Here is a 26,703-nt window from a genome sequence, read left to right as displayed (position 1 = left end):
CGACCATGTTCTTTGAGTTATGCGCGTTTAGAGTGATACACGTGAACCGGCCAACAAATCGCTGGAGCACTCCCTCGCACAATGACTCTTGAGCGGAGATAGCCCATCAAACTTTAATAGAATATGATCGAATCAAGGGGCCAGGACGGACGGATTTCGTTCTGCGCACAAGTTCTATATTTAAATGGAAACAATAATTTATATTCCCACAGTTACTTTTAAGTGATCATTACCGTGCGTGAATTCGCTCGTGAAATATAATGGATGGTTTCCTGGTGAAAATTTGTTTTAAGGGCAGTGTTACGTAACCGAACGCCCGTTTCCTTGTGTGAGTGAAGAATTTGAGTGTATGTGAAGTGACGTGTAGTAAAATTCAAAAAACACTATCTAAAACTGACATTAAAACATTTACAGTACCTATTTTGCTTCATAATTACCGTAAATGCTAGCAGATAAATTTATGCTCCACCATTGCGAATCAAAAAAAAACAGTCATAGAAATCCCTGTAACTCAATACTTCAACAAATAAGTAGGTATGCAAAATGATTTTAAAGTAATTTACCAAAAAAAAATCTAAATTTAAATTTTGGAAATTTGTGTCTATTTGTAGTTACTAATTGTTTAAAAAAAATATGCCATTAGAAAAAAAAAAATATGTGGTCATATAAATATTATGTATTTATGAGCTCTTTTCGTTAGTAAATATCTCATTAGTGTCTAATTGTATGTCCAATATCATTTAAATTATGTAGATTGATGTGATTCAAAATTAATCAATAACGTCAAAGAATATCACACTCCATTCAAACGTAAAAATCAATCCTCTCTTACTAATAGGTTTCTTTCTTACTAAAAACCTTCCATGAACTTATTTAAACATATTTTATGTTGTGTTAATTTCAAACAAATATTTGATAAATAATAACCTCGCCAAAATGTTGAAACACGATACAAATTCAGGAAAGATTTACCTCGTAAATATTTATTGGCATTCACATTTGTACGACGTCATAAAAGCGCCACGTTATTGTTCACACGATGCATATATTCGTGTCAGGCCCCAGACCGCCACCCACGTACTCTTTATTTAAACTCGCGCCGATTCTGACATAATTTCAACGAAAATGTTCGATCGAAACCTTTTTGATTTGAACGATAAAGTAACAGGGTTCTTCTACAAAGAAAAAAATGTACATCTCTTTCGTTCGCAATAAAAACGAGCAGGACAAACTGTAGGTGTTCGAAACGACTTAATTAATATGAATACAAAAAATGGTTTTCGTCTTTACTAACACAAAATAGAATATTGATCTAAATTCAATAGTTTAGTTTCAAAGAAGACACTTAATGTGCTTAAAACGCTACTCGGAATTTTAATCAAAATTTGTTAATAGTTTGATTTATTATAAACAATTTGAACTTTCAAAGTTCATTTGCTTACTAGCTTTAAGCACTTCGGAAAGTTTAAAGCCACACTGGATATGCTCTTCAAATATTCATTACTCTCTTAAATTTAAATTCCCAATTGAGCAGTAGTTCCAAATATTCAAGTGCTCTTCGAATTGAATCGGGTTTTCTCTCGATAACCGTAATATCAGATAAAGTGTTTAAAATTTTCGAACGTATCTCTATTGTACGCCATAAGCTAAACGACTAGTACAAATATATTGTTTCTATACTACGTAATACGTTTTTAATACCTGACATAGGCAAACGAGATATAGTAAGGAGATATAGATATATACTATTTCTAATGAATAATAGTGATTCATACAATTTTATTTGCATGCTTGGATTGGTGAACGAGCTTACGGCCCACCTGGTGGGAAGTGGTTACCGGAGCCCATAGACATCAACAACGTAAATACCGCCACCTACCTTGAGATATAGTTCTAAGTCCTTAGTGTTTACAATAAAACAGCTGCCCCACCCTTCTAGCCGAAACGCATTACCGCTTCACGGCAGAAATAGGCAGGGCGGTGGTACCTAGCCGTGCGGACTCGCAAGACCTCCTACCCCCAGTAAATTCCTTGATTCAGTTTCATTAAATAGCAAGCTATCTTATAAAACGTTTCCCAATAAATAGCTAGATTATTATTATTATAACTAGAACATAGTCATTAGACATTACGACAATCGAATCAGACAGCACTTTCGGTAATTAATTTAATTATCAATTACCGTATTACTTTATCTATTTATATTTACAATAATTTTTTGAAACTTTATTACTCAAATTTGACAAAGGAACTTAAGCCTCATCTTCTAAATACACAGGGATTTCCCACCAAGTTTCTCACCGGACCTTCGAAGTGAGTCGTGATTCCGATAGGGACGTAGATTCTTGAAGCACTGCTCTTGCTAGGGCTAGTGTTACCCAATTCTCTCAGGTTGAGCCCGTGAGCTCACCTACCCGTCCGCTAGTAGCCCGAATAGCCCTTTAAACTATCAGCGAATAGGGAGGGAAAAAATCATGGATATCACTATGATCTACGACACTCTAGCATGTCCCAAATATAATTGAAGTTTAGCAACGAAATTGAATTTCAAAACTTTTTAAAACAAAGCTATTCAAAGCCAGCAAAATTAAAATACCTTTACCTTTTAATTCGTTAATGGCTCGGAATTGCGACAAGTAAGCAAAGCACGTAAGTGTTTGAATAAATAGAATTAAAGTCGCTCCGTACCTTGTACACACTGTCCTAAGTAAACGTTAGACGCGTCTTATTTACTCTGAACTTTCAAATAACCACAAAACCTCTCCGAACTAAAGTCTAATGTTGCCTATCTTTAGCCTCGAAACTATAAAATGTATATAATTTTTATCCAAACCTATGTCTATGGGCTCCAGTGACCACTTAACACCAGGTGAAAAAAAAAATTACAATGCATTCATAGGAAAAAGGATTTGTAGGAAAGGCATGGATATTACAATGAAAATACAGGCAACCGCTTTCAAACCTGAAGAATAAACCGCAGTTTATTTTATTAAATAAACACCCCGTAGAATCTAAAGTAATAATATAAATAGTAATATAAATATAAATGATATAAATTTTGATATAAAATAATTGAAATGGAGCGAGCACCAATTTACTGCCCAGACAGATATTACGTTTGGTTTAATATTTAATACAGAATGACCATATAGCTTTAGTAACGATAATTTTTATTGATGGATCACTATTTTTTATCATAATCATTATAGGTTTCGTAAACATATTTATGCACTGTTCTAAATAAAGTCACATAAAACAGCTCCAAATAAATCAACATAATCCAGAAAAATACTCAGCTACGAACAATAAAACGTTTTTCCACCGTAAAAATGTCTCCAAAAGAATAATTCTCTTCGCGTCCACTTCTTTCGAGGGTTATTTAGCACCGCTTAAATTATGTTCCGTGTCCACAACATATTAACATAAGTTAATCCTCTACAGGGTGGATCGGGGTCTGTCGTGAACATGACCTAGTGCCCCATGACAGCGGCGCTCCCCACGTCTCGATACCATAGCCAGCCAACCTGACGCACGTTACATATAAGTGAGTATTCATATAAATAGATATGACGTCAACGCGTTGAGATACATCGTGTTTTTCTGAAAATATGGAACAAGGCAGTTTAATTAACAAATCTACGCTTGTTCTGCATATTATTTCTATACAGAGGGTCGTTTGATCTGATATGATATTATATGACAGTATCGTTCTCACAATATTGTGCTGCGTTGTAAGATAAAAATTTCGAAAATTAAAAAATACGTCATAACAGTCCATAATTATGTATGATTCAAATTTTTAACAATTCGTCGATGTTCGTGACTGACATTGATCACCTTATTAACTCTTTGACTTTCACCTGTGAAAAATGTTGTCAGCTAAATCTAAATGCTTGCTAAGCTGCTAGAAATAATTCATCGACATCGTAAGATGAATGTTGCTATGGAACCGTGGGGCACGGGATTCACATCCACTGAGTAAAACAAGCTAATTATTTACAAATACATGCATCAAAGAATGGCTTAATTCGTGGATAGTCTCCAAAGACGAAAACTTCTACAGTCAAGGTATATGGACTCTGCTAGAAACATCGAAAAAGTTATGGCTAGTAACGGGCAATACTTTGAGTTATTCATTTGAAAGCATATAAATAAACAATAAGCACAATAAAGTTACATTTTAGTTAAAAAAACAGCGAAAACTTAGTTACGGATCTAACATATCAATCGTTTTAAACATTCGTAAAATCTATAACTAATAAGTGATAAACTCGCAACCCTCTTGTTACTTCTAATTTCGATAATCGTTTATTTCAAACAGCAGACGTGAAAATACCCTTGGACAGATTTGTTCTTTTCTACGCTTTTACAGTGAAATAAAATTTTCTTGAATTCAAATGAGGCCTATATTTAATTTTTTATAGGTACAATTATCGTAAACTTACTGGTGATAGGACGTCTTGTCAGTCCGCATGGGTAGGTACCACCACCCTGCCTATTTTTGCCGTGAAGCAGTAATGCGTTTCGGCTTGAAGATTGGGGCAGCCGTTGTAACTATACTGAGACCTTAGAACTTATATCTCTATATACAAGAATTGCTCGTTTAAAGATATATGATTATGTACTGAATGAAGTTATTAGCTTTCTCGTAAAATGCGCCACAATAGAGCGCTTTTATCACAACAGTATCTAATATTGCCATTATAAGTCAGAGAAGTTTACTAAAGGTCCTGAGATTAGTATTCGACGTCCGTACATTCAGCAATAGAATATTCTAGTCGGCGTTACAGAAATAAGACTTTTATATTGTTCAATAGAAATGTACGGAAACATTAATCTTCTGGTCCGTTTTTTTTGTTTTTCTGGTACTGTCTGAAGTACTACGATGAAGTCATTGACATTTCAACACCAAATCCATCTTTTTTTTTACGCTGGGGAACCCATGTACGGGTTACTGAACTACTGGCTACTCTGCCTACCCGCCTACTACTTACTGCCTGAACTTCACGGCTATTTTAATGGTGGTGAATCCCGTGCGGGCCAGGACACTGCCGCTATAACCATATATCGTGTGATAAAAATGTAACTCTCTAAATAAATAAATTTGCGCCATAACTGGTAGGTAAAATATTTGTGTTGCGAACCAACGGTGGCAATTACGTTATGATCTGTATGGATTCTGGTACGCAATCGTGTAATAAAAGTCAAACCCGCAAAATTATAATTTGCGTAATTACTGGTGGTAGGACCTCTTGTGAGTCCGCACGGGTAAGTACCACCGCCCTGTTTATTTCTGCTGTGAAGCAGTGATGCGTTTCGGTTTGAAAGGTGGGGTAGACGTTGTAACTATGCTGAGACCTTAGAACTTATATCTCAAGGTGGGTGGCGCATGTACATTGTATATGTCTCCGGTAACCACCTAACACCAGATGAGCTGTGAGCTCGTCCACCTATTTAAGAAATAAATAAATAAAACTTAAGCTCCACTATGGACCGTTTACCGACCTAATGCTATTCTATACTAATATTATAAAGAGGAAAGATTTGTTTGTTTGTTTGTTTCGAATAGGCTCCGAAACTACTGGACCGATTTGAAAAATTCTTTTTCCATTAGAAGCCGACATTGTCCCTGATGAACATAGGCTACTTTTTTTTATTTTTATTTTTTTTTATTTTTTGTTTCATGTGTGTTTTAATGTTTCCGAAGCGAAGCGAGGGCGGGTCGCTAGTAAAAAATAACGCAGTGAAAAATTTACATCGCGGGTCACTTGAAAGCTTAAGAAGATTGTTATCTGCCTACAAATTTAATCTGACACTGCAGTGTATAGCAAGCATCGATGTGATCTGGCTTGTCATTAGTCAACTCGGCTACGCTCATTGTATCCGCTAGTTTTGGAGCAACTAAAATTTAGGCGTGAATGGGCTGGTAGCATCAACGTCGGTTACATGGAGATAGCTGGTATCGACATCGATGTTATGAAGGAGCAATCGAGAGTCATCGACATGTCCTCAGCACTAGCCGTTAAGTAAAAGGAACGATTGAAAACGTTGATGTTTTATTACGAAATTTTTCCTTAGAATGATTTCCCAATAGTAAAATTAGCTAAAGGTAAATATTTACAACGAAGTTAAGTGAGTATTTTATTGGTAAATTGCAAATATAACAGATATTTTATGGGAATAGGAATTCAAAATAAAAGTGAAATATTGATATCTATTTAATGTATCGATATAACATAATCGTATTATCTGGTATAACTAAAACAACTTACTTGGTGGATTAATAGCGTCCTTATTTTTGTAATACTTTATTTCATTTTTCATAGTCTTCGTGGTCGTTAAAAACTAAAGAATATGTTAATCGTCAATATTTGGTAATGTGATATTTGCTGCTCTGTCAAGAAAGTGCCGGGAAACGACCAATAATACATGCATCCAAATTTATTTGAACAGCTTCAAAGTATGCTTCTTGAGAAATGATACACTTACGACAAAAATAATCTAATCATCAAAACATTTCTTAAACGCTTTTTCCGGAATTGAGTTCAGTATTCGGCGCCAATTCTCCTGTATGCCTTCGAGCGAATGAAAACGGGTGTCACGAAGTGATAATCTGAGCTCAGGAAAACGAAAAAGTCGGCTAGAGCCATATTTGGTGAATATGGTGGAGTTACGCGCTGCTATTTGTCGAGTTTTTGGTAAAAAATTTGCACACAACGATGACCTTGTGCGAAGACGCATTAAAAATAATGTTATTTTCAAAAATCTAGCCTTATTCGTCCAATTTGCTCTATTAAACGCCGCAAAACGCTCAAATAATGTTCTTTATTTACCATTCGAACTTTCGACAAGAATTCCGAGTGCACAACACCGCTATAGTGAAAGAAAACGGTCAACATGACTTTGATTTTTGATCGACTTTGGTGTGGTTTTTCGATTTCGGTTCGGTTAGAAGTCGCTGTCCCAAAGCTTGTCGACTAGTTGGCATGTCAAACTCGTAAACCATATTTCGTCAATAGTAACAATGCGTTTCGTGAATGTTGTGTAGTAATTGATTCGTTCTACTCGTAGTATTATATCCTCTGCGATTGAGTTTTTAGAGAAAAATGATATCTTTTGGTACCAGCCGAGCGGCAACATGATCGACTCTTGAGACACAGAAAGTTCAGCTAAGTATCTCTCTCAAGCTTGAATGAAGCCTCATTCAGTCAATATTTCGTTCACTTTTGCGATATTAACTTCAGTTGAACAATTCGTCGTGGCCTAAAGGATAAGACGTCCGGTGCATTCGTGTTGAGCGATGCACCGGTCTTCGAATCCCAGGCGAGTATCAATTTTTCTAATGAAAGATATACTCAACAAATGTTCACGATTGACTTCTACGGTGAAGGAATAACATCGTGTAATGAAAATCAAACCAGCAAAATTATAATTTGCGTAATTAGCGGTGACAGAACCTCTTGTGAGTCCGCACGGGTAGGTACGGATAGACATTTACGACGTAAATGCGCCACCCACCTTGAGATATAAGTTCTAAGGTCTCAAGTATAGTTACAACGGCTGCCCCACCCTTCAAACCGAAACGCATTACTGCTTCACGGCAGAAATAGGCAGGGCGGTGGTACCTACCCGTGCGGATTCACAAGAGGTCCTAGCACGCATTAAAAAATAAATTAGTCTTTTTTCTCAACAGATTATCAAATATGTGGCCTCGCTGGTTATTATTATGCTTGGTGGTGCTATACGCGCGGCCAGTACACCCACAAGGCGCCCAGCAGTGCCCCGCTCCGAACACCATGACACCTTGCAGCTGCACGGTCAAGAAAAACGGCTTGGATATACTCTGCGAGTTCACTGAACAGCAACATATACAAAAGGTAATTTATTTATCACTTAACTACCTGACCCGGCAGACTTCGTAGTACCTCAATCGATAAATAAAAGACCTAAACTTTTGTATAAAATAAACTTAAAACAAACAAAAGGAATACGTCCGACGGGGGACACATCAAAGGGAAAACAAAATTATTTTTATTTAATTCCGAGCGTTTTCGTATTTATCTACCTTTTAAACCTTCTCTGGACTTCCATAAATAATTCAAGACCAATCGGTCCAAGTTTTAGCGAGACTAACGAACAGTAATTCATTTATATACATATAGATTTGAAGTGATGTTTTCCCAGAATACAAGATTATATTGATTTGTTGTTCGGTCCAGACCTGCCTTTGCTCTTTCGATTTCAGACAATTTTTTATGTCTAAATTGATTAAACTTGAAGGGCATAACAAATGTAATAAAATACATCTTGATGTACTCACCAATCATATCACATATACATAATATGTGTGTACCATTAAATTAACTTACCATATTTGATCTATCTAAATTATCAAATGTTACTAGCATTCAAATTCAAAGGACTTCAGTTCTACCATTTCAAATGGTAACGTCAAAAAATTAAAGCGTACGAGCTATATGAAAATCACAAATAAACCAAATTACAAAACTAATTTGTTAATAATTCTCAGGCAATGAACACGCTGCGTTCGAAGCCAATGATTATATTTTATCTGAAGCTACGTCACAACAATCTGGCTAAGTTGCCCTCTTACATATTCCTGGGGCTCGATATACGTCATCTCACTGTTCACAACAGCAGCCTAGCAGTCATCGAGGATTCTTCACTAAGCTCCATCGGTAAGCTTAGAATTTGATCATAAATGTTTTAATTCTGACTGAAATCACCCCGAATTTACACGTCCAGACATAGTTGGACAAATATGACATATTACTCAGATTAAAATTTACTCTGTTTTTTTTTCGGTAATTTATTTTTGACTTTTAGTATATAAGTATATGTTTTGTGTAAAATAATATGTTCAAGCAGGGCATTAAAAAATTACTACTGCGTTAACGTATACACATTTTGATGATTTTGTCAACTTGAACCGATTAAAGATTTATTTATTATTATTTATTTATTTATTTAAGATCGCTTTTTAACAGCAATGGTCATTAACGACCACTGTAACCTTATAATTAAATTAATCTATGGTAATCTATAATTTTCAGGAATTTTAAAGTACATTTTACATTATTATTTAAACAGTCAAACAAACACATAGGCAAGGCAGCAGTATGTCTCTCTGTATTAAACATTGGGCACTCAATTAGTAAATGCTTAATAGATATATTGCTATCACATCGACTATATTTCTTTATTTCTTCTTTTGTAATAAGATGGATGTGGGTAATGTTACAGTGACCTATTCTTAACCTATTTAAAACTACTTGATCTTTTCTAATATTAATCTGAAATTTCCTTCTTTTAAAAATTGATTTTCTTATATCATATAAAGCACTTTTATTATCTTTTACCCAATAGCTGTTCCAGAGTGTTTGAGTCTTCCATTTAATGTGTTTGTTTATTAAGCGTTTTCAAAATATATTTAATTAAAATGCTAGTGTCGCACGTACTATTATCTCGTATATATCCAAAATACGATTGTTTCACAAATGGTTACGCGATAGTGCGAAATTCCCGCGGGATCTGGTATCAAAATGCTGTCATAAATAACACCCTGATCTTTATCCATTTATGAGGTATGTTTCAGAATTCACAAAGGACTCCGAGTCTAATAATGCTTTTATCGTTCATTCACATAATAATGTTACCCAGCCTACAAACCGTACCAACAATTTTTTTTTAATAAGATTTAAGTCGGGTCACAAATATTTCGGATTTTTTTTGCGGTCTCTCGTCTAGACTGTATTCTTGCGATCAATTGACTCAGATCGATCTTATATTAAATACTAGATACCCACCCGCGCTTCGCTTCTGGAACTATAATTTATTATTGATCTTATTGAATTTTCTATCTTCATCTTTCCTGATATCGCGCACTCGGTTGCTTTCAAATATTTTTCCAAATGATGTAATGTAAAAGACAAAGCTTGTATATTTTAATTACTAGATGCGGCAAATAGTTCGCAGATGGCAAATTTTTTTTCCTACTTACTTGACACTTATGGTTATATTTTGGGTAATTCACACGGATGTGTAAGCTATGTTATTGTAAAGTTTCATCAAAATCCATTCAGCAGTTTTACGTGAAAAACATACTCCATATACTTTAACAAATTTTCACATTTATAATATTAATAGGATTCACATGTGACACATATTTTAATGATCAATGATCAATCAAAAGTCTAAATAATAGACAAAGAACCTTTAACCTTTGATGTTGAAATGGTTTTGAACGAAGACGCTTCGAAGCTTTCTTGACCTCTTTATTGTATTTCCGTATTCCTGACTTTCCCAATATTAATGGCTCGGTTTCGCTTTGTTTAAAAATAACACCGCTAGTTTTTGCTGCTGCTGCTGTGCTGTAACATACTTGTTTTGAGCTCTGAGATTGTAATTTAGCTGTAATGATCACCATGGGCGCGTAAATACCACCACATTGTAAATTTATCGGCAAATTAAACGAATCATAAAATGTGAATAAAGCTTTATATTGTAATTAAATTTCGGGAATAATAGTGAAAAAATTATATACCTAGTCAGGTCATAAGTATTGTCACACAGTAAAAACTTTTCTTTTAGAATGCTGGCCACAAAAAAGTTTATTGAATTCGAATTTCGAATTGTTCATGAAAATAAAAATGTATACTTTTAGAATTTTACTCATTTTTAAATATGGAGTGGACGCTTAAAGAAGACCGTGTTGCAGTTATTGCGTTGCATCGTTGCGGTTACGCGCCAATTCAAATTTAGAACCTACTGAAAATTTTGAATATAACCAAAAGATTCGTTTATCGTACCATCAAACGATACAATGAAGACTCTAGTGTAGATGACAGGTCAAGAAGTGGTCGCCCTCGGTCTGTTAGGACTCCAGCAGTGATAAAAGCTGTGAAGGCTCGAATTCAAAGAAATCCCAAACGTAAGCAGAAACTGTTGGCCCTTCAGATGGGGTTAAGCAGAACCACGGTGAAAAGGGTGTTAAATGAAGACTTAGGGCTTTGGGCATATCGAAGAAAAATAGGACATCGTTTGAATTCTCGTCTAATGGACCTGAGACTGAAGAGATGCCGCGCTTTGTTGAAGCGGTACGCGGGAAAAAAATATCGGGAAATTCTTTTTTCGGATGAAAAAATTTTTACCGTAGAAGAGAGCTACAACAAACAAAATGATAAGGTGTACGCACACAGTAGTGAAGAAGCGAGCAACCGTATTCCGCGTATCCAGCGAGGTCATTTTCCATCCTCGCTCATGGTATGGTTGGGAGTTTCTTATTGGGGCTTAACAGAGGTACATTTTTGTGAGAAAGGTGTAAAAACGAATGCAGTTGTGTATCAAAATACAGTCCTGACGAACCTTGTGGAACCTGTTTCTCATACCATGTTCAATAACAGGCACTGGGTATTCCAACAAGATTCGGCGCCAGCTCATAGAGCGAAAAGCACACAAGACTGGCTGGCGGCGCGTGAAATCGACTTCATCCGGCACGAAGACTTGCCCCCATCCAGTCCAGATTTGAATCCGTTAGATTACAAGATATGGCAACACTTGGAGGAAAAGGCGAGCTCAAAGCCTCATCCCAATTTGGAGTCACTCAAGACATCCTTGATTAAGGCAGCCGCCGATATTGACATGGACCTCGTTCGTGCTGCGATAGACGACTGGCCGCGCAGATTGAAGGCCTTATTCAAAATCACGGAGGTCATTTTGAATAAACTTTAGTGTCATAAGAATCTATGTTTTGTTAAGTTCATTTTGGTATATGAATGGTTAAATAATGAATAAACTTGTTTCAATTATTTTACATTAAACATGTGACAGAATTTATGACCTGACTAGGTATTATATATTTCACTAGGTATTTTATTATTAATTATGTGTATTGTGCGCCATAAAGAATTTCATTTAAAAAAATATCCTAAAACTAATAAAATTATAGGGTATAATCGATATTCAAACTCTTGTTGAGGTAGGTTGCGATAATCACGTTGTGATGCCCATAGGTTCGGATAACCACCCGGATAAGCTGAGCCGTGAACTCGCGTAGCACTCAAGCACAATAAAGCTTAGTTCTAGCTATCGATTCATTAATAATTTATTTCAGGAAACAAGCTGACTCAGTTGGACGTCTCCCAGAATAGTCTGGCCACAATACCGACATCTTCGTTCACGCATCTCAATCACCTGCTCATACTGAACATGAATCATAACAAGGTAAATAACGATTATAATACACGAGACAAACGATAATGGGAATGCTGTTATTGTTTTTATATATAGCGTTCCAGACGAGCCTTTCAATTAAATTAATTGCTATAGCTATTAATATCTATTGAAACAGTTAACCCACTGAGTTTCTCGCCGGATCTTCTCACATCAGTAGTTCCTGATATTAGCGCGTTCAAACAAACAAACTCTTCAGCTTTATAATATTAAGTTAGATTTGTATTCACAAAAAAGTTATTCCAACCTTTTATTCCAATTTATATTTTCAAGAATTAGATATAAGTATAATTTTAGTCTAAAGTTCCTAAGGTCTGAAGTTATACATAATAAATAAGAAAAAAATAAAGAGGGTCCTCATTACAAGATAGAATTGCATTCAATTAATTTAAAGACTACCTTTTGGAACGATTAATTGCTTCTAAAAATTGACAACGTTAGACATTCCAAAATACGGTAGGCAGCGGCTTGGCTCTGCCCCTGGCATTGCTGAAGTCCATGGGCAACAGTAACCACTCACCATCAGGTGGGCCGTAAGCTCGTCTGCTTACAAGGGCAATAAAAAAAAAATATTACTGCTAATGTAATAAATAAAAACAGATTAGCCATAAGAGACTTTTGTTGAAAAATAAACTATGATACACCTAAGAATTTCATAGTTGTTCGTAAGCTAATGGATTAATTTAATAAAATTATACTTTATGGAAGCACCCAAGCGGACAATCTCTTTAAAATTTAATAGCAATATCGGTTTAAATCACGAAAATGTATTAAATCAATAATTTTATCATTTACGATCCGATACGATAGTGGTATTGTGGCTTTTCTGTAAAATTAAAATTAGCTTTCGAATAAAACACAACATTGAATTTACAATTTATTCTCAACGTGAACATAGTTTATATATTTACTTAACATTACAATTTTGTTAATTATACAACCTTTATTTTTATGAACAATTCATATTTATTTATTTATTAAGTTGCACCAACAAAGTGACCATCAATACAAAACATTGACAAATTGACAAAAGTTCATGACAGATGTCACCTCAATTATAGGTGCAATCGACAGTGCATTAACAACAACAAAAAAAACTAAGATTTGATTACATTTGATTGATTGCTTAAGATTAATTTATATTTAATTGGGAAATGATCCGCGAATTTATTTATTTCATTTAATTTATAATAAAATTGCTTTGAAAATTAAAAACAAAAGTTTTGGCGATAACCTGTAGAGGTCTTAGGGATATTCGCTGTAGATTTGTTGGTATTCGGTGCTTTGAAACTTTTTGGTTCGGAATAGGTATAAATAGAGGTATTTGTGAATGCAGGTGACCGCGGTACACAACAGAGCATTCGTCGGACTTGATACCCTAGAGATACTGACTCTGTATGAAAATAGGATTTCGGTGGTCGATGGCGAGGCTTTCAAAGGATTGGAGAAGTAAGTACCGATATAATTCTAAAGATGTTTTTGGAACTCGGAATTCGGAAAAGTTCTATCAATGGACGATTTTTGTAGTTTCTAAATCACCATCACAATTTACACAATTAATGATTAGTGGAAAGATCGTGATTGGTACCACTGACCATTTACAAAATATTAAGCTGAAATGTATTTTTTTTTTCGTCGAATAAAATAAACAGTAATTGACACTTCGCTACATCCGTGTTTCATATTCGGTAGATACAAATCGTCAGAAATAGGAGTACAACATAATATTTTAATAATAAAATTTGTACACAAACACGTGCTCTTAGTTACAAATTCTTATTTTCAGCTAAAAACACAACAGTACATATTATGAAACCCAATATCTCTGTCATTATTCCCAAGTAACATCTTGAATCAACTTAACATACATTTTCATAAATCTAAACTTCAAATACTTTAAATACAGTAACTCGAATAAGATAAAGAAAAATAGATAATTTTAATAGCAATATCCGAAAGTATCCAATTATACTTTTAATATTGCATATTGTGCCTAATGGCAGCGACTTTGCTCAATCGCTTCGGGAATTATTGTTGGTAGCACACCGGAAACTTCCAGAATAAATTACACACGCTTTGTTCATGTAAATCACCGTTTTGCTCCGCAATCCATTCCGTTACCGCTTAGCTATTTTATGTTCATTAAAATTTATGTGTAGGCTATTTACTCAAGTTAGAACGTTCCTTTATAATTTATTGAGAAAAATAATACCTACTGAGATTGCGTTCGGATTAAACAAAGTGAGAACATTCTAGAAAAGCAATATTAAAAAATGCTTTTAAAAGAGGGCCTCGTTTAATATTAATTGGTGTGCTTAATTTATTTAGGAAGCTTAAGCGATTAAATCTTGGAGGCAATGAATTGACGGCGGTCCCGCAAAAAGCGCTGGCTCTTCTCGAGAATTTGAAAAAACTTGAAATGCAAGAAAATCGGATTACTTCTATTTCAGAAGGGGACTTTGCAGGTAATAAGATTTTTCTTTTGGAAGGCAACCATGTATTTTTTTAAAAGTATTAAGCAAAGTATCAGTATAATAATTTTTTACGTAAATTTAATTTACTTTTAAATTATGTTAGTACAGTTTGAAATACATAATCTGTGGTAGTCAAATAGGATCTAACTTTGGAAGTGAGATCTCACACCATCGTTCATGGCCTAAAACAAAGTGAAATAAACATATTTTAAGTGTATCTACCTATATAAATTGGCCGCTTGTTCTTAAGCAAATTTTGATAAAAACATAATTTTACAGGACTACGTAACTTAGATTCTTTAGGCCTAGCTCATAACCAGCTCCGCGAAGTTCCGGCTCAAGTGTTTTCGCACCTTACGTTTTTGAACTCACTGGAGTTGGAGGGAAACCTGATTCAACGTATTGACGAGAAAGCCTTTGCTGGACTTGAAGGTGAGCCTAATTGAAATACTGGTTAAAAAAAGAAATTTTAGTACTTTCTTGGCGCTGATTATAAAATAAGGATGCTGTACATCACCTTGTTTGACATGATAAAAATAACATAATAATAACATCAAACAATATGGTAGGTTACAAAAAAAAATCTAGTCTGGGGTCAATTCACGAACCAGACATTTTAACAAAAAATTTAAGTGTCAACATTGGAAGCTCAGAAAGAAGTTTATTTTGGGAAGATATTCTTAAATGTATGATTAGATTGACGAAATTTATTTACAAGCTTCGCTTAATTCAATGTTAGCCTTAAAAAGATTACCACTTCAGGCGCAACATCAAACATGATACGAGCTTTTCAACTATTCGTTAAGGCCAGTGAAAGGGCGCAAGGCTCATTTCAAATTGAGATTAGAGAGGGTCCTAATAATTTTGTATTGGGGTTTCTAATTTAGTACTATGCAAGGTGTAGATTTAGTTTAAAATGTTACAACCATAGCGATATTTTATCTGGACTGAAGATATGTACATTTATTAAAAAATCAAAATGGCTTTGACTACAAAATAGAATGAGTACTAAATTATTTCCTTGGCGCAACTACCCAAATTGGATCTTGCCCTTTAATGCCAAGAGACGCCATTCCTTGTGGTTCGGTGTTTTGTAGAAAACATTCTGCCAATGGGTAGCTTGGAATTTCCGGAGGAAGACTTGGAATGATTAGTCAAAAAATGAACAGACTTAATATTCATTGTTCGGCCTACCAATTCTTTTATTACTGTTAACAAATAGCCGACTTTTCTCCAAGGCTAGACATCGTATTCCTGGTAAATACATATTATTTACCAGAGATCATAGACATTTCAATGTGAAGAGATTAGTTCTTGAGACATGAGATCGAAGTTTTTTTATTACATAACGACAGTCTCGCCCTTTAAATAAGAACTCGTAGTAAGAAGTAAGCAGGGTAGTAGAACCAAGGGATATAAGATCATCCGGATTATTTCTGGCACAAAACCGCTTGAGGCTTCCCACCACAATATTTTATTTTAAAAGCTAGGATAGTTATTAGTTCAAACTAAGAAATCTTCAACTTTAGAATTCAAAGTAGATAACGAAATTAGCATTGATGTCTAAAAGGCTTGAATAAAACCTGACCAGTCGTGAAATTGTATCGATCATTTACGCTACTTAAAACTTCTTTTCCGGTTGCCTAATGCTTTTGGAAATTATATGGAAATCTACGTATGCCCTACGTTTTGTCCAGAAAATCTTCAATACTTACGTCTTGGCGACAACCGCCTACATGAGATCCCCTCTGAAGCACTGCGTCCTCTGCATCGTCTTCGCCATCTGGACCTTCGATCCAACAACATAACATACATCAGTGAAGATGCCTTCACTGGCTACGGAGACTCCATTACGTTCCTCAACATGCAAAAGAATATGTAAGTATCAAATAAAAAAGAAACTGTTGTTCATGCAACCAGACCTGAATATCATGTTACTTTTAACTGTAATCAATGAAATCATCATGAATATTCGAAGAATTAAAAACAAAAATATTATCCATGGATCGAGAATCTTTGTAATTTAAAATCAATTAAAATACTTTTGTGAACAAAAAAAAATTGATACTCTAATTGTATAATGTACCGATAAATCACGATTACAAGACTAATCAACCGATTTAGGCTAACGTTTGTTCCAAGTAATTAATTTTGCTCTTAAAAGATACAAATTACACCCTGTCGTAAAATTATCCTTGAAACGAGGTAATAATTTTATTCCGGCCGTCCGTCCGTTCTCTAGGCCTTTAGGGTAAAACGGGAATTAAAAATACGGGCAAAAATAATATGATCCAGCTCGTCTAAATACGAAAATAAACCTCGACAACAAGTTATTGTTCAACATTTTGGGTACATATTCTGTGCGAGAAGCTTTGCCGGTTTACGACTAATAAATATTTCAAAGTCAACGAGGAAACCCGTCAGTATGAAGCTTTGATTAATTTCTGGGGAGCGCAACGTTTGAGTCCCTCAAGACAACGAATTTCGTCTTGATTGACCAGAAACGAATTGTTTCCGTAATCATTCCTTACATACACAAAAGGGGTGTACATTATATACTGAGCAACAAAATACATAAGGTTTACACTTCCGCATACATTTCACACATAAAAACGGTCTTTTGTTCTCTCAACTTGAAATGTTCGTTGTATGGCTTGTTTGTAACAACAGTTTAACAATGCCGAAATTTGCTTATGTTCGTAAAGACCATTCTTTTTGTTACAATAACATTTGAAGATCTAGTAAACAGCTTTGTTTTGTTGGATGTAGGAAAAAAAGGGTTCATACTCACATAATGCATGAACGTATCCATTGATAAGGGGTGATTTCTAATCAGGATTCATCAGCTGCCAACAATGGGCTTCGATAATCTGAACTCCCTGGAAACACTGAACCTGCAAAACAATAAACTACAGCATATTCCTGAGGAAATAATGGAGCCGATACTCGATACATTACGAGTCGTGGATATAATGGGTACGTAACAGTCAATCAGCTTCTCTCCGTTTTGTAAATCGTTCTTACAACATATTATGATCATTTTAAATGAATGTTGACTACGTTTCTTCAATTTATATTAAACTAAATAAAAAATTTTGAAGTCCATGTACGATGTTGGGATAAAGCCACACTTATCTTTTTCAACAAATGATTTACGACATTATTACCATAATTACCGTTGTCATTTTTGCGCACTTTAGAAAGATATGTGTACGTACGTATAACTTTGTATTACCAAAGTTCATTTCAACACCGCAATGATCAAATAAGCCTTTTTTAGTGTCCTATTACGGGTATACATTATGAAATATATTGTGATTAGTTGACTTATTTTTTATTTAATTAGAGCTAAATAGTTAGCCACACAGATACCGGACAATTATTCCACTCGCATCAAGACAGTAACAATAATTTTCCTCAGGGTATAAATGGGTAGGATCGGGATAAAACTGAGATGTATGTAGGTACCATAGCTTAAGGAGGTGCTTTAAGAATGTCATATGTATAAAACAATAGTGCCAGCCCTCACTGGTGGTTACCACCATCCTGCCCATTTCTACCAGTAACTAGCCGTGCATCCCGCTCCGAAGAGTGGAATAGTCAAATACAAGTTAAGACCTCACGTTTATGTACCTAGAGGGGAAAAAAATTTACACTTCGTTTGAAAACGCAGCGGCTTTATTTTGTAGGACCTCTTGTGAGTCCGCAAAGGTAGGTACCACCACTCTGCCTATTTCTGCCTTGAAGTAGTAATGCGTTTCGAGTTGAAGGTTGGGGCAGCCGTCTTAGAACTCATATCTCAATATGGGTGGCCGCATTTACGTTGTAGATGCCTATGGGCTCCGGTAACCACTTAACACCAGGTGGGCCGTGAGAAGAAATAAAAAATATTTAAAGAACACCAATTGATTTGTCTTCGAACAGATAATCCTCTGATCTGTGACTGTGAGCTGGCTTGGTACGAAGCTTGGTTGGCCGGACTCCGCGACCGCGACGATGAAATGATGCAGAAGAAACGGACAGTCTGTACCATGCTCAACGAGCATCGCGAATACAGCGTCTCTAAAATGCCGCTCGAAAAGATGAGCTGCAAAAGAAAACCCACATACGGCCGAACATCGGGCGCGGATACACTCAAAAAATTCCGGGCCACCATGATCTGTATAGTCACGATTGCATTGCTATAGATTTGATTACTCAAAACTATTTCTAATTTTAAGTTCGTCCTATTTATTTCGGTGTCGGAACAACGTCGGGTCAGCTGTGGCCGGATGAACCGACGTGTCCCTCATGTATTTCGTACTATTTATTCCATTTCAAATTTAAAGGAGAAAAAAAAAAACGTGATGAATTTGTGTTACAAACTACGATACATATCAAATTTGGGCTGAAAATTTAAAGAAAATTAGCCTTACATTTTTGGAACGGTAGCTCGATAAGTGACGTTTCCGATATAGAACGTCAGGTAAGCTAGTTTTACCGTAAAATATATTAGCTAATGGTTTTGGCCTTACTAAGGTAATGTTACCGATATGCTTGAAACGGAAACTTTTGGAAATTCAATTAATCTACCACCCAGCATCAGTAAACTAATTAATGAATTGGAATTTCGGATAATTCATAGTTTTAATAGAACTGTGTTCTCCAAAATGAAGAAAACCATCACGACAATCAAAGCTACTTACCTTTTATTTTGAACTCTTAATTCCCTTTAGATCTAAGAAGAATCCTTGTATATTTTGTTATCGTTTACCCCGCGTTGTATAATGTATTCAATTGTATTAGTAAGCCTACGAGTATTTACCATGTTGACTGTTTCATATTATAATACGTTATTAATTGTTTCATGAATCTACGCATCTAAATATTTATGTATATTTATATGGAATATATAATAGCCATTAAAATATAATATAACCCGTTTGATAATGTTGTACTTTCGTTTGCACACTCAATACTTTTAGATTTTTTAGAAGATTAAATAAATGGTTCGTCGTGTGGCTATGGTTAATCCTTTCACAGACAATGTCTATTTAGCCTCTCGTAAGTTGGCGAACAATTTCTTAAAAGAAATTTATGCGTGTTAAGAATTATGCTGAAAGCATTGAGAGTGCAAAAATCCCTGAATATAAGATTCATAGTTCGACTTTCGGCTATATTCAATTTGCTGTCGATCGCTTATGGATTTACGTATATCAAAACCCAATATAAAGTCGAAAGACGCTCTATAACTCTTGTACTATCAAATTAATAATATATACAGTTTATCCTAAAGTTACATAGCCTTGATTATTCAATATTATAGAAATTCATAAATGTTATAATAAACCTAGTATTAACAAGTTAGTAAATTTTATGTACGTTTTATTCTTGTATAAGTTATTGTTATTTTAATTTATTTTGCAATTCCAAAGAGATTTTAGTTATTTTATAGTTTAGTTTATTAAGTGCATGAAGCTTTAGTTTTAATTAAGCCTTTTTCTCAACTTCTTTCAATATTTGTGCTTATTTCGATTTTAGAATAATAAATGTGACTTTAAACTAGCTTATATAATTTATTTGCTTTATCAATTAATGTTGTAAATGTTAACTAATTTTTAGCTTGCTTTCTAGTGCACAGAACTGCTAGCAACTGAGCATAAAATTGCTTTTTCAAACTTCATTCGATTTTTAAATGAATAAGTGATAAATTGTAACCTAAAACATATCCTTTAGCCTCATAGCATACATTATAAGAAATACGATGTAAGATTATTATTATATATGAATGTTGAAAAATTGGTAAACAATTAGAATATTTTTAAAATTTACATTTTGACGATTGATTGGTAATTATTATAATTGAAATGTAGAATGTTTGTAGACGCGAGATTGAATTAATATATTCAATTTACATTCGTTATTACATTTCAAAATAAATGTATTTAAAATGTTTATATTATAAATGATCAAAATTCTAAAATGTATACTCACTTCGTGCACTTGAATTCTTTAAATTTTAATGCACTTTCATAATTATTATTAATGAAGTAAATTAATATTCAAGGATATACAAATTGCAATACAATTACTGGAATGACTATCTTATTCTAGAACGTTTTTTCGAAAATCAATAATATTTGGGACTCCTATAACGTATTTGAAATCTTATCTTATATCATAATATTCTAGATATTATTCTTATATATTATTCTATTTCGGCCCTAGTTTTCATTTATCTGACGCAAGTTAAGATTATACATCTTACTATTCGGGATTGCAAACTCAGTCCTAAGTAAGAAAATATCTACATAAAACCCATATTGAATGGCATAGGTAAGAAAAAGTTAATTTAATATTGGTTGTTTATAAATTACGTTGCAGATATAGAATCGGATGCGAATACTAATTATTCGAGCACCTTTTAATATAAACTCTTAACTAGAGCGTTTCAAATATGATTAAATTGGAATCTATTATTATTATTAAGCTATTGCATAGCTTTTATCTCGGGCTTTGAGCGCGGCGACAGAGTCAAGAAATCCTGTAACGAAAATAATACCTAACACTCCCACTCCGCCTACCATGTAGCTCGCGTTTGACACATTCACACTTTGCGCTTGTGAACTGTTTGTGAATATAAGCGCGCGGCGTGACGTCGCACTGCATGCGCACTATGAAAAGTCTGCTCATCTCTCTCTTGCGCGGTTTATCTTATGAGTGTGAAGGGAACAGTTAATGTTTTGCTTTTGTTAATGATTATAAAAATAGCGTGGTTTTATTTATTATTATTTTAATTTTATAACTTGATAAAAAATGCTATGCAATAGCTTTACCGCGGCAGTTCCCGAGTGCCACACGTGTTTTTTAAATTAAAATTAAAATTGGTAATTACCCAATGAACCAATAAGAAACATATCGAGGCGACGGTGCGCATTTACGTCTTAGTCCTGCACCGTTGACCTAAAATCGTGCATATCAATATAGAATTTAAGTAATTTTAATCGCGTTTAATCGTCGTTGTGTGTTATATTATATGATATTCACTGTTGATCATTTACTGTTTTACGTCGTGTGTATGACATTACTCTATACTTATAGTTAGTAAATGTTTATTCATATTATAATATATAATAATTAAATCAAAATTTAATAATCAAAGCGCGCTGTGGTGTTAATCAAGCAGTAGTAATAATTTCCATGTTCGGAATTAATAAATTAGTTATAATAAAACATCATATTATAAGCAATAATTAGATTTGTGTGCTTTAAGTGTATCCGAATGTGCAATATTAATATATCCTACTAACTCCATTGCACCAAAGATCTAATTGTGTTTATAGTCACATTTGTTATTAAAATATTGTAACTATAACTCGTTTAAGTTTATTTAATTTTTTATGTAAGACCCCGTTTGTTTAAATTATGTTTAAATAAAAATTTAAAAAATATTGTTCTTGTGTTATTTTGAACTCTAAATAATACATACTAGATGTCGTAATAGTAAATAAAAATAATTGAAAACATATTTTGAGATTGAAGACCGCCACGGTTTCGATTTTGTTATATAATTATTTATGTTTTTATTTGATTTTTTTTAATGCTTAAATGGGCGGACGAGGTCACAGTCAACCTGATGTTGAGTGGTTACTGGTGCCCAAAGGCATCTACAACGTAAATGCCCCACCCTACTGGGATATTAGTTCTAAGGTCTCAGTATAATTACAACGGACGGCCCACTCTTCAAATCGAAACGCGTTACTGCTTCGACACACAAGAGGTCCTACCACCAGTATTTCAGTTGTATAAAACATTTTTATTGTAAAAACTAAAAACTTTAACCCGTAACACAGTTTGCAGTCTACGATGAGACCATAAACAAGTCAATTACAAGGTTTCACTAAAGAAAGTTAGACGTAGCTGAGAGTGAACATTTTGCATAAGCTTATCTAAATACAAACCTATTCATATTAGTTCAGTCAATATGGAGATAAACGTTCATGAGTTCACTCAAAACATTTCGCCAGTAACTTTACACATTATATCGAAGTTAAATTAGAATAATTGTTATACAAGTTCATTGAACGAATCTGAGAAAATGCCTCGTGACAGATTTATATAATTTCTCCATCAACCTGCTTATTTTTGGCGTAAAACAATTATGCAGTCCGGTTTGAAACGTGGAAGAGCCGTTGTACGAAATAAGTGATGTCTCAAGGTAGGTGATGGTATGATGATTAATAAAAGAATTAAAAATGTGCTAGGAACTGTTACTACAACATGCTCTAACAATCGTTTTATTGCTTATATTGGTGGTTGAGCTCATGGCCCACCTGGTGTTAAATTATTACTGGAGCTGATAGATATCAACAACGTAAATGCCGCCCCTCATCTTAAAATACGAGTTCTAAGGTCTCAGGTATAGTTACGACGGCTGCCCCACCCTTCAAACCGAAACGCATTACTGCTTCACGGCAGAAATAGACAGAGTGGTGGTACCTACCCGTTCAGACTCAAAAAACGTCCTACCACCTTTGGGGTTAGTGTTTTTACGCAAGAGTGATGAGGACGTGGTGGTAGCAGCTCGAATATAGGGGAGTCGTGTAATGTAGATATGGTAGGAGATTTAAATAGGGGGGGGGGGGGGGGGGGGTCATCACACTAACCACAATTTACTTACAAAAAAATTTATTTACTTACAAAAAAATCTTCTCGAGGAATCCAAAATAAACAAGTTTCTATCCTGTTCAAGTTAAAAGAGTTTTCCCCAAATAATGTAGAGCTAGGAAAAAATCTCGTAGCCGAGACTTTTTTTTGGTAAAACTCGACTGTGACATAATGGCGGCCACTTGAGCAAAAACGCTACAATCTACAGAGCACTCTTAAACTCCTGCCAGCTATTTTTAATTTGTACCTTAACTCTACTGCTTTAAGGTGGCTATTGTTGTTGCGTTTTACGTAAATTTTATTGTTACTGCCGCTTTTGAGTAAAACGCTATGTTTATGAATACAAAACTTGGAAACAATTTTTAAAATCCTTCTGAAATGTCAGGTTTTTAATTAACTCGAAATGGAACAAGCATAAACCAGATGGAAATATACCTGTTTAATTTACCTATTTAATTTAGTTACCTGTCCCATATACATTTTGATGTTCTCAATATTATTCATAAAAAACAATACGGTTCCTTCATTCCAATTCTTACGAGGAATACAAAACACTACGTAAATTTAAAGGTTTGGTAGGTAAGCCCCTCGCCAAGACTCTTAAATAACCCAAAAATTATCTGTGTCTAATATTTGGTAGCTTTACTGGCAATTATTTAAACACTGATCTATATTTTTATATTTATATATATTTGTTCCTTTTTCTCTGTTCCTTTGTTTTTTTTTTATATTTATATTCTTCCTATATTTATATCTTTGTTCCTAAGCCTCGCTCCTCAATTGTCTCTCCTAATTCAATAATTAACGTTACGTACGTAACGTCGTACGTCTGTCACGACAGTTGACTGTCTTCTCGAAGAGACGTTGTTTCTCATAAAATCTTTCTCAGTTATTTGAAAATTCAGAATCCTTAGTTAAATTAATTTAAAAGGCAAAATACACATTTAATTCTTAATATGTACAGGGCATGTCACCAGCCAGTATATGCCTGTCTCTGCTGTGATCCAGTCATCCGTCCGGTTTCGTCATATACTTAGTCTGGCCATAAATACTGTTACAATTAAAAATAAACAAAATATTACATTTGAATTTGGAATCTGTCATTTTTATATGATTGCTCATTGAGTTTCCTCATTTTGGCGCCAAAACATTGTACAATATTTTGCGATATTAAAATAGAGTGGGGTGATAAAGAGGTAATTTGGATTCCCTAAAACAATCCGTACGATTGGCAGTGAAAATTTTTCCCACGGAAAGAGTGGGTGCTTCAATTGATAACTGGCCTCAACGTTTAAAGGACTGTATTGCAGCCAATGGAGACCACTTCGAATAAGCTTTTTATACTTTAAATTGTTTTATATTTATGTATTAAATTAACACACTGTAAAAGTAATTAATGTTATTTGCAATAGATTTTTTATTATTTTTTATTGTAACATAAGTACGTTTGTTCTTTGATTCAACGTCATTTCCAACACGTCTGATTAATTTAAAAAATTTACCCAAGCCTTAAGGACCGTTAACAATACAATCTATTCTACAACTTCACTCTAATATATGCATTATATACATATGTATTATATAGCCGCAAAACAGGAATATGCTAGTATCAATAGGATAAAAAAATATGAAATCAATCGTAAATTCGGTTTACTGTTTAAGCATGTTTTTTTATAGTGTGTTTTCAAACTACGTACATCATTTACGGGTGCGGTTAAAACTTCGATTCGCATCTCTAAGTTAGTAATGAAATTCAACATTTAATCAGTTAATAAAACACGGGATGAAATCACTTGTCCACTTAAGAAAAACAAATCACTTGACTGACTGGCCGACGAATGAAAACTAGATACACTAATTTAATTTGGTAAGTAAAAAGTACGACGGAAGCACTTAGCTAACGATGTAGATATTATAAATTCAATGGTGATGTTATGACCATTAAATATTTATGAGCCACGGCTATTAAAAAATCGATAATCCATTAAGCCTTGTGGGGATTAGTAGAAAACATGAAAATAATTCTACATACTTGATATTTAAATATAGAATTGTTAAAATCACGGATGCATTCTTTTAAATACAAATGCAGAAAAAGCGCGCGTGACTCTGAGCTGCGGTAGCGTGCAAGCCGTACTCAAAGACCGCAATTTTATATGTTGGTACTTAAAATGAGTTTTAAAGGAAAATTGGTACTTACTACGTTGAATATTTTTTTGTGATTATTTTCTTTTGCTCCACGAGTTTTTTTTTATATTGCCCTTGTAGGCAGACTAGCATATGGTCCACCTGATGGTGAGTGGTTACCGTCGCCCACGGACTTCAGCAACACTAGGGGCAGAGCCAAGCCGCTGCCAACTGTTAAGTTTTTTTTTTCATATTTTTATTGCCCTTGTAGGCAGACTAGCATACGGCCCACCTGATGGTGAGTGGTTACCGTCGCCCATGGACTTCAGCAATGCCAGGAGCCGAGCCAAGCCGGTGCCTACCGTAAGTAACCTCTACAAGCATCGTTTGAAGCAGGATATGTCATAGCTCTCGGGAAACACCGTGGAGGGGAGCTCATTCCAAAGCCGGATGGTGGACATGAGTGGACTTCACCACCCACATACTATTCAATAGTTATCGGAGTACATTGACATCACAGCGTGACTGTTGATATTAACCACAAGAACCAAAACTTCAATTGTATTGCATACACTTCAAACCGGCCACATTACTGGAAGAGCATCGTGTAATAAAAATCAAACCCACAAAAGTTATACTTTGCGCTATTACTGGTGATAGGGCGACTAGTGAGCCCACAACATACCCTGACCGTTTCCGCTGTAAAGCAGTAATAGGTTTCGGTTTGGAGGGCGGGGCAGCCGTAGCCCGGGTAGCCGTATAAAAATGAGACTAAGAACTCATGTATCAGTGTAGGTGGCGGCATTTACGCTGTTGATGTCTATGGACTCCGGTAACCACTTATCAGGTGGACCGTGAGCTCGTCCACTCATCTTAGCAAAAAAATAAAATCAGCAGGGTACCTACCCGCACAGCCTCACAAGATGTATTTTTTTTTTTTTTTTTTTTTTATGATTGAAACTTTACTGGTGGCCCGAAGGCCTTTCCAGTTTCACCAGGACAGGTGGGCGAGCAAAGGCTCAGCCAAGAGGGGTGGGATTTTCTAACAACTGCCCGAGCGCCTCCGAAGGAGACCTAACAACTCAAGAGCAATTGTTTCGCGAATGAATCTACTACCGGATCGGAATCGCGACCCGCTGAGAAGATCCGGCGAGAAACTCAGCGGGCTGATGCATGGGTTAGGTTGCACGTCGACCTCTTTGTC

The 26,703-nt window shown here is 34.9% G+C and overlaps 1 protein-coding gene across 3 annotated transcripts in view; it reads left to right on the top strand.

The window, feature by feature from the left end:
• Nucleotides 1-22,156, top strand: part of LOC114249235 (uncharacterized) — a 146,676-nt gene extending 124,520 nt beyond the window's left edge. The window contains exons 1-11 of one of the 3 annotated variants that reach the window (XM_089730264.1): nucleotides 411-534; nucleotides 3,442-3,544; nucleotides 7,694-7,877; nucleotides 8,531-8,699; nucleotides 12,134-12,243; nucleotides 13,589-13,701; nucleotides 14,581-14,717; nucleotides 15,006-15,158; nucleotides 16,424-16,604; nucleotides 17,563-17,702; nucleotides 18,651-22,156. In XM_089730264.1, the coding sequence (XP_089586390.1) occupies nucleotides 7,704-7,877; nucleotides 8,531-8,699; nucleotides 12,134-12,243; nucleotides 13,589-13,701; nucleotides 14,581-14,717; nucleotides 15,006-15,158; nucleotides 16,424-16,604; nucleotides 17,563-17,702; nucleotides 18,651-18,913 (1,440 nt within the window). In that variant the 5' untranslated portion in view covers nucleotides 411-534; nucleotides 3,442-3,544; nucleotides 7,694-7,703 and the 3' untranslated portion in view covers nucleotides 18,914-22,156. Of the gene's footprint in view, nucleotides 1-410; nucleotides 535-3,441; nucleotides 3,545-7,693; nucleotides 7,878-8,530; nucleotides 8,700-12,133; nucleotides 12,244-13,588; nucleotides 13,702-14,580; nucleotides 14,718-15,005; nucleotides 15,159-16,423; nucleotides 16,605-17,562; nucleotides 17,703-18,650 lie in introns of those variants that run through there. The other 2 variants (XM_028182729.2, XM_089730263.1) reach the window with 2 other exon arrangements.
• The last annotated feature ends 4,547 nt before the right edge of the window (nucleotides 22,157-26,703 follow it).

Source organism: Bombyx mandarina, chromosome 10 (assembly GCF_030267445.1).
Source record: "Bombyx mandarina strain Sakado chromosome 10, ASM3026744v2".
In the NCBI taxonomy this organism is placed as follows: Eukaryota; Metazoa; Arthropoda; class Insecta; order Lepidoptera; family Bombycidae; genus Bombyx; species Bombyx mandarina.
The sequence above is the reverse complement of the archived record's forward strand: the minus strand, read 5'-3'. Positions and strand labels throughout refer to the sequence as shown.